Source organism: Helobdella robusta (genome assembly GCF_000326865.2).
Source record: "Helobdella robusta unplaced genomic scaffold HELROscaffold_26, whole genome shotgun sequence".
In the NCBI taxonomy this organism is placed as follows: domain Eukaryota; kingdom Metazoa; phylum Annelida; class Clitellata; order Rhynchobdellida; family Glossiphoniidae; genus Helobdella; species Helobdella robusta.
The window spans coordinates 1,248,946-1,261,445 of NW_008704349.1; the positions used below are offsets into that span (position 1 = coordinate 1,248,946).

Below are 12,500 nucleotides of genomic sequence, written 5' to 3' on the forward strand. Positions count from 1 at the left end.
ATCTTTTGATTTTCTCGAATTGAAAAACCTCTCAAATTTGAAATTGTATATTCAAATTGCTGATAAATATGCGGACATTTAAAAGTTAATAATCTTTTCAAATAATAGGACAATGAATTAAATGCATACATATGCGAATATAAACCTAAATATATAAATAGCATGACATGAGAGCAACTATCAACTTGTTTAATGTTATTGTTTTAAAATTTTCTGGTTGAATAAATTTGAAAAGTTAACTAACTTAATTTATTCCAAAGCGTCGATGTTTCGAATGATTTGAATTTAAATTAGGAAATATGAGAAGAAAACTTGCCAGAAAATTAATCTTCCCTTCGTTTCGTTGAGTTCAATGGGTTGGCCCGCAATAAACTGCAGAACGCCTGATATTCACTTTCATGTGCTACTAGTTTTAGCAAACGTGTAATGGACCTTTAACCTTCTTTAGTTTACAAAACCAACTAAATAAAATTCAGAGCAAACGTACTATTAAACGAATTACAGCACAACCCGTACAATTTCACTTTTTTAATTCAATTTTCGTGGCGCTGTTCACGTGCCTCGATTAATTATTTACACATATCATAACTACACTTGAAAAATTTTTCAAACCAACGCTATTTAATTCATGTTTCACCATTGGTAGCACTACCACTACTTCTAATACTACTTTTACTATCACTACTACTACTTCTAGTACTACTATCGCTGCCACTGCTACTACTTCTACTACCACCACTACTACTACTATTAGCAGTGGTCTAAAGAGTTGAATGACGGTAAAAATAATAATTACTCTTTTGAGGACTCCAGCTTCGTACTATGAAGACACGAATTCATATAGATTAATGTTTTAAACTTCTTATCCGAAAGATTTTTGAATTCAAAATACCAAAAAAAATGGAAAAAAACATAAGGTAAGATGACATAGCGAGAAATATTTTTTTTAGCAAAATCAAACTTTAATTATGAATTAATCAAACTATATAAACATATACTATCTGTATCGCACTAATACATACACGTATATATATATATATATATATATATATATATATATATAAATGATAATTTTGATGAGTTATGAATGAACGAATGAATGAATGAATGAGTGAATATGAATGAATAAATGAAAGAACGAATTACTTAGTAAACGAACTGAATAATGTTTTATTTACGAATGTTGTTGATTGTTAAATATTCCATCGTTTCCATTCAAAAGCACCTGACGATGGTATGAAATAATTTAATTTATTTATTCTACGAACAAATCTTTAACTATAGCTCATGTACCTGTTAGCATTTAACATCATCGTCATCGTCATCCATGTACTCAGAACCATCTTCTTCTTTGTCATCATCTTCATGGTTTTATGTTAACATTAATTTAGAACACTTGTTTGACTTGAAATTGTCTTAATGTAAATTATTACATAGCATAACTTAATACAACATTGAACCGGATGGATGAATGTTTGTGAGCGTTTGTTCTTGTGTGTGTGTGTGTGTGTGTATGTGTGTGTGGTGTGTGTGTGTGTTGTGTACTTTGATGCGCAACAAACAAATAAATGCATGGTATGAGAATCTATGCGACACATGCAACTATAATTAGATAAGTGTATATATATATATATATATATATATATATATATATATTATATATATATATATATATTATATATATATATATTTATGTTGGTATACATATTTTTATGTGTGTACCTTTGTTTGCTTGTGTGTGTGTGTCATATATACAAAATTATAGATATGTGTTTCCATTGTTTTTTGTAGCGAGTTATTTCGAAATTAACTCTCTGAGGGATGAACAAGCTAATTTTGTTATGTGCCATTTTTGGCATCGTCTTTATGGGTGAGGCTGTCTGCAAACGTGAGAATCATATATAGAATTAATTAATTAATTAATTGTTAAATTAATTAATTATCTGTTTTAAATTGTAATATAAATATTAATTACGAAGTATTACTTATTTTGTCGTATATTTATCATTATAAATTGTGTTTTTTCAAAACCTGACTTAAGACTAACTAAACCGACAATGGCAACGATTAATTTCCAGAGTTTTTCAATTCATTTCAAAAATAAATGAAATATAATATTTTTTCAATCAATAAGCTTAATTTAACAGTTTCAAACTCAATCGCAAGTTATTATTCAATAATATACCGTCTTTTGCTAGTTTTTAAACAAACAATTCATCAATAAACCATATTTAATTTTTCCAAATTTCAAAAGTTCTCGAATGTACTGAAGATCACGAGAGGAACCCGCTGGCAAAGTGCTGGTGCGGAGTAAGTGGGGCGTGCAAAGATGTTAAACTGTTAAATTTTTTTTACTATTACTCTTTAAAAATCGTACTTTCTTCAGTTTTCTCGTCACTTTCATCATCTGAAATGTCATCAAGATAGTAATGGCACATAACCATTGCATAAACCTTTATACCATATAACAAAATATTTTTGCTTGTTTAAAAAATATTTAGTTTTTTAAGGCTAATTTTCAATTGTTTGATCTAAAAGAGTGTCTTGTGCAGTGACGGCAATTACTGTGCCATACCTAGCCAGGTAAGTGAAGAACCAAGCTGCAGGCCAAGTAAGTAAGAAGGCAGTTCCATCCCAATTTCATCCAAATTGTAATTATATTAACATTACATCCGCAGTCCATACCATTTTTTGCATTCGTTGAATGGATTTAGTAGAGGAGAAAAAAAAAACTAGATGAAGAATTTTTTTTACTAAAACATTTCAGGATCTGAATATGTAGAGAGGAATTTGCCTGGCGGAACAAGGAGACCGCGAACAACCCCCCGAGGAATTTGTGATGATACTGTGCAGAGGCCTATATCACCTGATGTCTATGGGTGTGATTCATGAATCAAAAAAGAATTTTCTTTTTTATCAGACTGTGTCTGAAGTGAAAAAATTTATTGATTTGATATTTTCTATAGTGACAAATTGGGTTTTTGTGTAATTTTATGGTATTTAAATGAAGATTTTTCTGCCTAATAGACTGCTAATTTCAATTTTTGTGTTGTTAATAGTTTGAGAGAATATTTTACAGTCGTACCTACAAGATAACATTTAGTTTTAAAACATTCCTCTTAATTAAAATTTTCCTGGTTTCCATTTATGCTTAACTTGTTTTCAAGGCTGTCACTAAGTTTTCTTTATTTAGTAAACTGTATAACCATTTAGTAAACTGTATAACCATCTACTGACACAGAAGTGTACACATTAGCTCGATTGTAACCGCCGTTTCTGTTTGCGTATGTTGGCGGCTACCAAAAATTCGCGAATCTTACCTTCGTTCAAATCCAAACGTGTTGCCTGCTTGCCGAAAGAAAACTACCTTTGACGCCAAACAAAACACTTGAAAAGTTGAGTGAAAAAATATTTGAAAATGGCCACCCTATTGATCTGTATGATAAAAGATGTGCAGGTGAACCGAATACAGGCGAGTCTACCTGAACCGACAGCTATCAATACAAATCCTTTCTTAGATAAGGTAAGGCACATAGTTCAAATACTTGTTCAAAAAATATGATGTTTATTTAATAATTAGTTCATTCATTCAATCAATCATTCAATCATTCGTACGTTCGTTCGTTCGTTCATTCATTCATTCATTCAGTCGTTCTGTCTTTCTATTATCATTTATTCGTGTATTAATTCAACTAATTTAATCATTTTCAATTGACTGTGACGAACCTATGGGTAGGTTTTTGGTTTATAAAATTTAATTAACAAATTAATTATTCAATCAATTGAGTAAATTTAATTAATTAATTAATTAATTAATTAACTAATATATAACTATTTACGAATGTTGTTGATTGTTCAATATTTCATCAACTCCATTCAAAAAGCCCATGACATGGCAATTAAATAATTTATTCTGAATACTATAAACAAATCGTTAACCCTATTTCATGTACCTGTTATCATTTAACATCATCATCATACTAATCATCGTCATCGTCATCATCATCCGTCCTACTCATAACCATCTTCTTCTTTGTCATGGTTTTCGTCATCTTCGTCGTTATAAAGTTTACTCATTTTATGTTAACACTGATGTAAGACTCTTTTTATGTCAATTTTTAGATTCAAGTGACGACTAGATATTGACACGCCATCAAATACATAAATATATACATAAATAAATTTCATTAGATATTTTTGCCCATTTTGCGTTGATTAGTTTTTTGCCAATAGATTCAACATTTCGTATTTGGGTTAAATTAAACCATATTTATTAAACAGTTGTGTCTATAAATATAAATGAATATATATGTGTGTATGTTTGTGAATGTATGTGTGTGTGCGTGTGCGTGTCTGTGTGTCTGTCACAAAGTTCTCTGCGTGTGTGCGTGTGTCTGTATATTGTCTGTCACAAAGTTCTCTTCATACACGAAACTGTACAACTACCTACTGACACAACGGTGTACGTACATTTTCTTCAATTACAACCGAAGTTGTATGTGTATGTGTATATTTGTATGTGTGTGTATGTGTCGGGGACGGATCAGAATTAGTGAATCTCACCTTTTAATCAAATTCAAAACTGCTGTCCGTTTGCCAAAAAAAGCTGGAGATGTCGCGATGAGCATTTTGAAAGTGTTTAATGTCCGAATCGGGGGTGGTTCACTTCGGTCGAATATTCGGTTAAAATGTTTTAATCTCTCTCTGCTCGTAAGAATATCTCAAGAATGAATTGATAGTATTTTATGAGTGACAACACGACACCGCAGAATAAAGTACTTTTATTATTTAAAGCTAGAACAAAAAGTGAATAAAAAAAATTGGAAAGATAGCATAAACCAGAATTCTAAAAAAAAGGATAATAAGGATTTAAAACTTTGAAATTAAAGTATTTTCAATTCAAATTTTTAGCTAAGCTTTATTCAAAATATGTCCTAATTTTCAAAATGAAAAACGGAACATAGCGGTTGCGGCAACCACAACAGCCACAAAAGTAGCAGCGGTAGTAACAGAACTAGCTTCATTACATAATTCCTTGGAGCATATAACCTGTGAGTTTTGCATGCCGTTTATCGTTTGAGAGACTGATGAGTCGCTGTAGAGTGTTGCCAAGCATGTTCTGTTTACGACTGCGAGAGGAGAAAATGATGTTGAATACTCGCTCGTTTAAGTTTAACGTCTAATTTTTGTGTGGCGAATTTGGTTCAGTTGAAATTAGATCTGCATAGGTTTACAAATGACTAAAAATCTCAGCTAAAATTGAAAGTAAGCTTCCATCAGAAAGACAGCAAAAATTATTTGTTTCTATAATAGTTATAATTTAAAACGTTTTTATTTTTGTAGTCGTATCATCGGTGGTATTAGCTGCAGCAGCAGCAGCAGTGGCAGCAGCAGCAGCAAGAATAGACATAAAAAAGTAATGTGAGGTAATAAGAACATCAACAAACCATTATTCTGGACAACTTCCTTGTAACAACTGAGGCCGAGGCATGTCGTCATGTTATTCAGCGGGACTTTGCAGCCATCATTACTGCATGCATAGCAGGTGACTTTACCATCAGCTACACCAGAACCTTACAAATATTTTTCATTCATTCATTCATTCATTCATTCATTCATTCATTCATTCATCATTCATTCATTCATTCATTCATTCATTCATTCATTCATTTATCCATCCATCCATCCGTACATCAATTCATACAAAATTTAAACAGACAAACCAGGAGCTGGGGCTAACTCCATTGGACCGTTACACAAGTCAGAGTTGTTGCACGTCTTCGACCAATAGCTTCCACTTTTTGACGATAGCGACATTGATGAACCCAGCCACTCACCTACGCACAATCTGACGGCTGTCATCACGGTGTTTGCTGGTACTGGTATCTGTGATGAGCCTATTGGTTGTGTATTTATGTGCGTGTGTGTGTGCGTGTGTTTTGTGTGCGTGCGTGTGTGTATGTAAGTACGTATGTATGCAATTTTTGGAAGTATTTCTTAATTTTAAGGTTTTTTTTATAAATTTAAAGAAGAGACAAAACAAATAATATTAAAAAAATTTATAAGAAGAATAAAAACGAGCATATGCAATGATAATAATAATAATTATAATAATAATAACAATAACAATTGAATAATATAAAGAAAAATTTAAAAAATCACCTGTCCAACTTTCATTTTTCCAGCAAAATGTCCCGGTGCACGTAGCAACCTTAGCCGCATTGAAGGGCACACCACAGTCAGGATTTGTCGCTGAATCGCACAAGTAACATTTCACGGCTTGCACTCCGTGCCCCAAGGAAAGGAAGAAAAGGGGTAAAACTAAGGATAGGAAAGTGAGCTTTGCCATCTTGGATTTTTCTACGGAAAAAATGAATTATCTTTTGGTTTGTTGTGTGGTTATTTTTGTTTTATGTCTTCGGATGAATTCTTCTCGTATACGCCTGTTTTTATAAGGGTGATAGTTTAGAATATATTCGCATGAATACTATCTGCAAGCTATTAAAGTTTAATTCTGCATAAAAATCATTTTTTAATTGTTTTTCATTTTGATCTCTTAATATGTAAAAAAATTGAAAGTTTTGAAAAACTAAGAAAACAAACTTATTTATTTTAATAACATTAAATAGTAGTAGTAGAAGTAGTAATCGTAATGGTATCAGCAGAAGTAGTAGCAGCAACATCAGCAGTAATAGTAGTAGTGGTAGTAGTTGTAGTAGTAGTAGTAGTGGTAGTAATTGCTACAACTACAGCAGTAGCAGACGTGGCAACAGTAGAAAAATTTTACTAACTTCTAATTATTTTTCAGTATCTCAGTGTGATCTTGCCGATTCTGAGCAATTGAAAAAATTCCACGGATTTTTATACAGACAAAGAGAGTGTATACATAACTATAGACAATAATAATAACTAGAAATATACATATAGTATAGCGATAGTAATAGTTGTGGCGGAAGCTGTAGTAACAGCCATATGCAGTAGCTGCAGTGGCAGTAGCAGCAGCTGCAGTAGTAGTAGCAGCAAAAGTAGGTACACACTCGTGAAGAATCGTGAAGAAATAAAAATAGCGTTAATTCCCTGCGCGATTTTCCCTCTCATGTTAACTCAACCGAGAAAATACTTCAAAACAACAATAAAATTTATTGCTATTATTATTATTATTATTATTATTATTAGTAGTAGTAGTAGTAGTAGTAGTAGTAGTAGTAGTAGTAGTAGTAGTAGTAGTAGTAGTAGTAGTAGTAGTAGTAGCAGCAGTAGTAATATTAGCAGTTGTAGTAATAGAATTGATATTGTTATTTTATTAGTAGCAATACTACTACTACTAAAAATAACACTACAGTTATTGGTAGTAAAATTGTAATAGTAGTAAAAGTAGCAGTAGTAGTAGAAGCAGCAGCAGTAGCAGCAGCAGCAGTAGTAATAGTAGTAGTAATAGTTGTAGTAGTTGTATTTATTTAAGTCAAAACCAAATTCAAGCCAGTGTCAACAATAACGGTATTGGGTCCTCTCATTCAAACAGTCATAAGAAAAGCCAAAATTAATTAATAAATAATAGGTACGTTAATTCCCAGCTAGCCTAGGAACATTCCAAACATTCATTCACACACACACACACACACACACACACACACACACACACACACACACACACACACACACACACACACACACACACACACACACACACACACACACACACACACACACACACACACACATACACTTCACACACACGCATACACACACACACCGTACAACACAAGCTATACATATACAGCGAATATTTTTGCCCCCTTGGCATTAATTAACTTTTTGAAAATACACTCAAAGATATAGAATTGTTGGGAATTGTCCACCAAAAGTTAATTAATGCTAAGTGGACAAAAAATATTCAATGAAATTTGCATAGCTGAAAACTTCGTCCCAGAATATCAATTCACATTTACACACCAATTCACACCATATCACATCTATATATATGTATAAATATTGTAACGACTTATATCATAAGCTAAATATATAAAATTCAGCTTGACTTGTTGGCAATTTAATAGTTAAAAAGCGTTTTTTCCTACATAAAATTTCCAAAATTTGCTTATAAACATACGCACACACGCGCACACACACACACACATGAATTGTGATTAGAAAAAAGAAATTATAAATATCGTTAGTTGGATGTGTCATTTCATTGGCCGCCGCCGTCGTCATCAACAAAGTCGTCATTGTCTATAATATTATCGGTTTCATCATCATTATCATTTTCATATTCTTCTTTGTCATCTTCTTCATCATCTTCTTCATCACCATCTTTATCATCGTCTTCATCTTTTTCGTCAACTTCAAAGTTAGAAATCTCCCGAAATCACGAGACAACATTGGCATCTTTTGCCAGTGCGTAGAACAACGACTGCTTATTGTCCAGTAGACTCTCTGGGGAATCGAACTCGGCAACTCTGCCTCCATCCATCACTAGCACTCTGTATATTTAAAAAAAAAAGCTCAATCGAAATCAATTTATCGAAATCGCAAAATCGAATCAACTAAATAGAAATAATTTAAACGAAATCACAAGAATTGAAATAATCGAATCTTAACCAGTCTAAATCAATAGAGATTAATCAGACTTAACCGAAATTAATCAAAACTAATCGAATAAAATCGGTATAAATAGAACTGATAATAATAATTCAAGCTCCTCCCACTGACCTATCACAATTGAGTATTGTATTTATCCTATGGGCTATGGTAAGAACCGTGCAGTCATCGAACTGGGTTCGTATCGTTTCTTGGATGATCTTGTCTGTCTCAAGGTCGACAGCTTGTTTTGTTTACATTTAGAAATTTGTTTGCAACGAAAATTTCAGTTTACTCCAGTTTATCCATACAACAGCATACACACAAATATCAAAACATACGCACATGCATCAGTGTATGTACAAACAAACAAACAAACAAACAAACAAACATGCAACCACATATATACAAACATACGAACAAACACATATACATACAAACAAAAACAAACAAGCATGCAACCGCATATATACAAACATGCAAACACATATACAAACAAACATTCAACCACACATATACAAACATACAAACAAACAAACACATATACAAACAAACATGCAACCACACATATACAAGCATACAAACAAACATATATACAAACAAACATATATACAAACAAACACGAAACCACACATATATACAAACATACAAAACCACATATATACATACATACAATTAATACCAAAATTAACAATATAACATCGAACAAATCACCAAAATAAGAGAAAAATATAGAGAAATTCAAATGCGGCCAAACCGTTCAAAATTCATCCAAAATTCAAAAAATACAAACAAATACATATACAAACAAGCAAACAAACACAACTCTGACAACATACCAGCAGTAGCTTCATCTAGCACTAAGACTCCAGTTTTGTGTAGTAGGGCCCTTCCTAAACATAGCAACTGTCGCTGACCGACACTGAGTAGGAGAGAGAGAGAGAGAGAGAGAATTTAGTAGAAAGAATGAATGAATAAGAGAGAGAATACAAAATTAAATAGTTAAATTATCAACAGACACATATAAAAGAGATAGATAGAAAGAGAGAGAGAGAGAGAGAAAGAGAGAGAGAGAGAAAAAATTTAGTAAAAAGAATGAGTCAATAAGAGAGAGAACACAAAATTAAATAGTTAAATTATCAACAGACACATATGAAAAAAATAGAAAGAGAGAGAGAAGAGAGAGAGAGAGAGTGAGAGACAGAAAAAGTTACAAAAAATGAAAAATAAATAAAGAGAAAGATAGAAGATATAGTAGTCAGAAACCAACTAATAATGAATAATAAATTGAAGGAAAGACCTCAGATTGCTACCCCCCTCTCCACACTCATTATCCAGTGTTCCGGACAGACTGGCCACAAATGTTTTTAGGTGGGCGTGGTCGAGAGCTGTCCATATCTGCTCGTCTGTGTGGTGATTGGTTGGATCCAGGTTGAATCGAAGACTGCCTGAAAATATCACTGGATCCTGTGGAAAAGACGGAAGAACCAATATAAAAAATGCGTTCTATATTTAAACAAACCTCCTGAAAAAAAACCCTAAACCACACCGAGACAAACCTGCGGTAAAATGGTGAGTTTTGACCTCAGCTGATGCAGACCAATAGAGGAAATATCAACCCCATCGATTCTGATACACCCCTCCGAAGGTTCGATCAATCGGAACAATGCCAAGGTCAAAGAACTTTTTCCAGCCCCGGTACGACCCACTATGCCTATCTGTGTGGAGCGTTTTAATTGGACGTTGCTACGCTAATTGTGATTTGGTTGGTCATAGTTTGTGGTTAGTGAGTTTTAATTGGTCGTCATTTTTTAATCATCAACATCGTCTACCGGCATCATTATCATAACAACCTTTTCTTTTGCCTTGATATCTAGGTTGATGTTTTTCAGAACTAACTCAAGTCCAGATCTGTACCTCAAGCCGTAGTCGTGAAAGATGATGTCGTGCTTACTAGGCCAGGTCAATGGAAGGTCAAATGAGCCCTTGCTCCAATCCGCCTTGGTTATAAGGGGCAAGTTAATGTAGGTCAATAAATAAATGTGGGTCATCAATATTTCATCACCAGCGTCATCTTCGTCATCGTCATCATCTTCATCATTATAATTACTATCACCATTACCATCATCATCACCATCATCATCACCATCATCATCATCACCTCAGTTGGGGTTTCTGAATATTCTTTCACTCGTTCGACGGAGACAATGGCACTTTCAAGTTCACTGCCCATCTCAATGAACCACGATAAGGTCACGGTCATCTGTGTGTGTGTGTGTGTGTGTGTGTGTGTGCGTGTTTGTGTGTACGTGTGTGTGGGTGAGAGAAGTAAGTAAGTTAGTTCATCCACTCGTTTCACCTTGCTTGTAGTTCATTCATTTGTTTATCTTCACGCTTATTCAATCATTTTCCATTCATCCGTTAATTCGTTCGTTCGATAAATATTCATTCACACGTTCATTCATTCATTCATTCGTTCGTTCATTCATTCATTCATTTATTCATTCATCCATCCATCCATCCACCCATCCATTCATCCATCCATCCATCAATCCATCAATCCATCAATCCATCCATCCATCCATCCATCCATCCATCCATCTATCCATCCATCCATCCATCCATCCATCCATCCATCCATTCATTCATTAACGCATCCATTCATCGTTCCTACTAAAATGATATGGTAAGAGAAAAAGTAGAACGTACACTGAGAGCCGAAGACACGGACAGCCCTACGAATGCAGATGAGAGTACATCCCTGTCCATGACTGCAAAGATGGCAGCCGACAGAACGACAACACCTCCCATGCAGTCGAGCAACAAGTTCAACCACCTGGTTGGTTGATTGATTGGTTGGTCGGTTGGTCAGTTGGTTGGTTGGTTTGTTGGTTGGTTGGTTGGATGATTGGTTGGTCAGTTGGTTGGTTGGTTGGTTGGTTGGTTGGATGATTGGTTGGTCAGTTGGTTGGTTGGTTGGTTGGTTGGTTGGTTGGTCAGTTGGTTGGTTGATTGAATGGTTTGTTGATTGGTTAGTTGAATGGTTAATTCTGACTAAAAATTGAATAATTTAAAAATGTTACTGAACAACCAAAGGTTGTATTAACCGTATTAACAATCAATTAATCAACCAAACTCCCAATCAACCAACCAACCAGCCAACCAAACACCCAACCAACCAATCAACCAACTGACCAATCAACCGACCAACCAACCAAACAACCCAATGAAGAGCTAACCAACCAACCAACCTATTAGAGGTAATATTAGCAAAATACATTTGTAGATTGTGATCGACCAGACGATAGCACTTCTCGATGAAATCTTCCTGCTTTTTGAAGGCTCTTATGATACTCGTGCCCGCTATGGATTCGCTGAGATGTACGTAGATCGGTGATAAAGTGGTTGATTCCAATCTCTTCAATTGCCGGTTCGTCGGTATGTAAAAGCGCTAGGGTGGTGTTAGTAGTTGAAGTGGTTAAAGGTTAAAGGTTACTCTCTCTTTTGCGTTAGCCTCAGAGGTTTCAACGACAAACACACACAGCATATATGAATACGCGTGCAAACCACGCATCATACACATTGCATATGATAGGCGGGGATCTCTTTGTATTCGAACCCAGTCATTGCAATAGCAAAACCAGGCGCCTTTAACCATTGAGCCATCACGCCGCCCAGGTTAAGTTGTAGTTGCAGTTGAGTTGTGGTTGTTGTTGTAGGTGCAGTTAAGTTGTAGTTGTTGTAGTAGTAGTTAAGTTGTGGTTGTTGTAGTAGTAGTAATAAAGTTGTAGTTGTTGTAGTAGTAGTTAAGTAGTGGCTGTTGTAGTAGTATTAAAGTTGTGGCTGTTGTAGTAGTAGTAAAGTTGTAGTTGTTGCAGTTGCAGTTAAGTTGTGGTAGTTGTGGTGGCTGAAGTGTTTGC

At 34.2% G+C, this 12,500-nt stretch overlaps 3 protein-coding genes across 3 annotated transcripts in view; 1 reads left to right on the forward strand and 2 right to left on the reverse strand.

Annotated features, from left to right (window-relative positions):
* Window positions 1-1,821: 1,821 nt before the first annotated feature.
* Window positions 1,822-2,892, forward strand: HELRODRAFT_173375 (hypothetical protein; the record flags this gene model as incomplete). Its single annotated transcript, XM_009019986.1, has 4 exons — window positions 1,822-1,888; window positions 2,255-2,310; window positions 2,539-2,611; window positions 2,768-2,892. 4 exons carry the CDS (start codon window positions 1,822-1,824, stop codon window positions 2,890-2,892), a joined length of 321 nt encoding a protein of 106 aa, XP_009018234.1.
* A 1,973-nt stretch (window positions 2,893-4,865) lies between these two features.
* On the reverse strand, window positions 4,866-6,407 carry HELRODRAFT_191919 (hypothetical protein). Its single transcript, XM_009019987.1, has 3 exons — window positions 6,163-6,407; window positions 5,724-5,855; window positions 4,866-5,129 (listed from the first exon to the last, which is right to left on the reverse strand). Exons 1-3 carry the CDS (start codon window positions 6,347-6,349, stop codon window positions 4,942-4,944), a joined length of 507 nt encoding a protein of 168 aa, XP_009018235.1. The 5' UTR covers window positions 6,350-6,407; the 3' UTR covers window positions 4,866-4,941.
* A 1,961-nt stretch (window positions 6,408-8,368) lies between these two features.
* Window positions 8,369-12,500, reverse strand: part of HELRODRAFT_157076 (hypothetical protein) — a gene marked incomplete at both ends in the record, with an annotated part of 11,376 nt that continues 7,244 nt past the window's right edge. The window contains 9 exons of the mRNA XM_009019988.1: window positions 8,369-8,483; window positions 8,713-8,824; window positions 9,420-9,502; window positions 9,881-10,047; window positions 10,140-10,298; window positions 10,434-10,580; window positions 10,742-10,843; window positions 11,290-11,416; window positions 11,832-12,031. Coding sequence (XP_009018236.1) covers window positions 8,369-8,483; window positions 8,713-8,824; window positions 9,420-9,502; window positions 9,881-10,047; window positions 10,140-10,298; window positions 10,434-10,580; window positions 10,742-10,843; window positions 11,290-11,416; window positions 11,832-12,031 — 1,212 coding nt within the window. The remainder of the gene's footprint in view (window positions 8,484-8,712; window positions 8,825-9,419; window positions 9,503-9,880; window positions 10,048-10,139; window positions 10,299-10,433; window positions 10,581-10,741; window positions 10,844-11,289; window positions 11,417-11,831; window positions 12,032-12,500) is intronic.

Excerpts from the sequence above, each read along its gene's own strand:
- HELRODRAFT_191919 (XM_009019987.1), bottom strand. The coding sequence starts at position 6,349 with ATGGCAAAGCTCACTTTCCTATCCTTAGTTTTACCCCTTTTCTTCCTT. Across the intron at positions 5,856-6,162 it reads GAAAAATGAAAGTTGGACAG|CCGTCAGATTGTGCGTAGGT; the intron begins GTGATTTTTTAA and ends CCGTGATGACAG. Across the intron at positions 5,130-5,723 it reads GGAGTTAGCCCCAGCTCCTG|TCGTAAACAGAACATGCTTG; the intron begins GTTTGTCTGTTT and ends CTCCTCTCGCAG.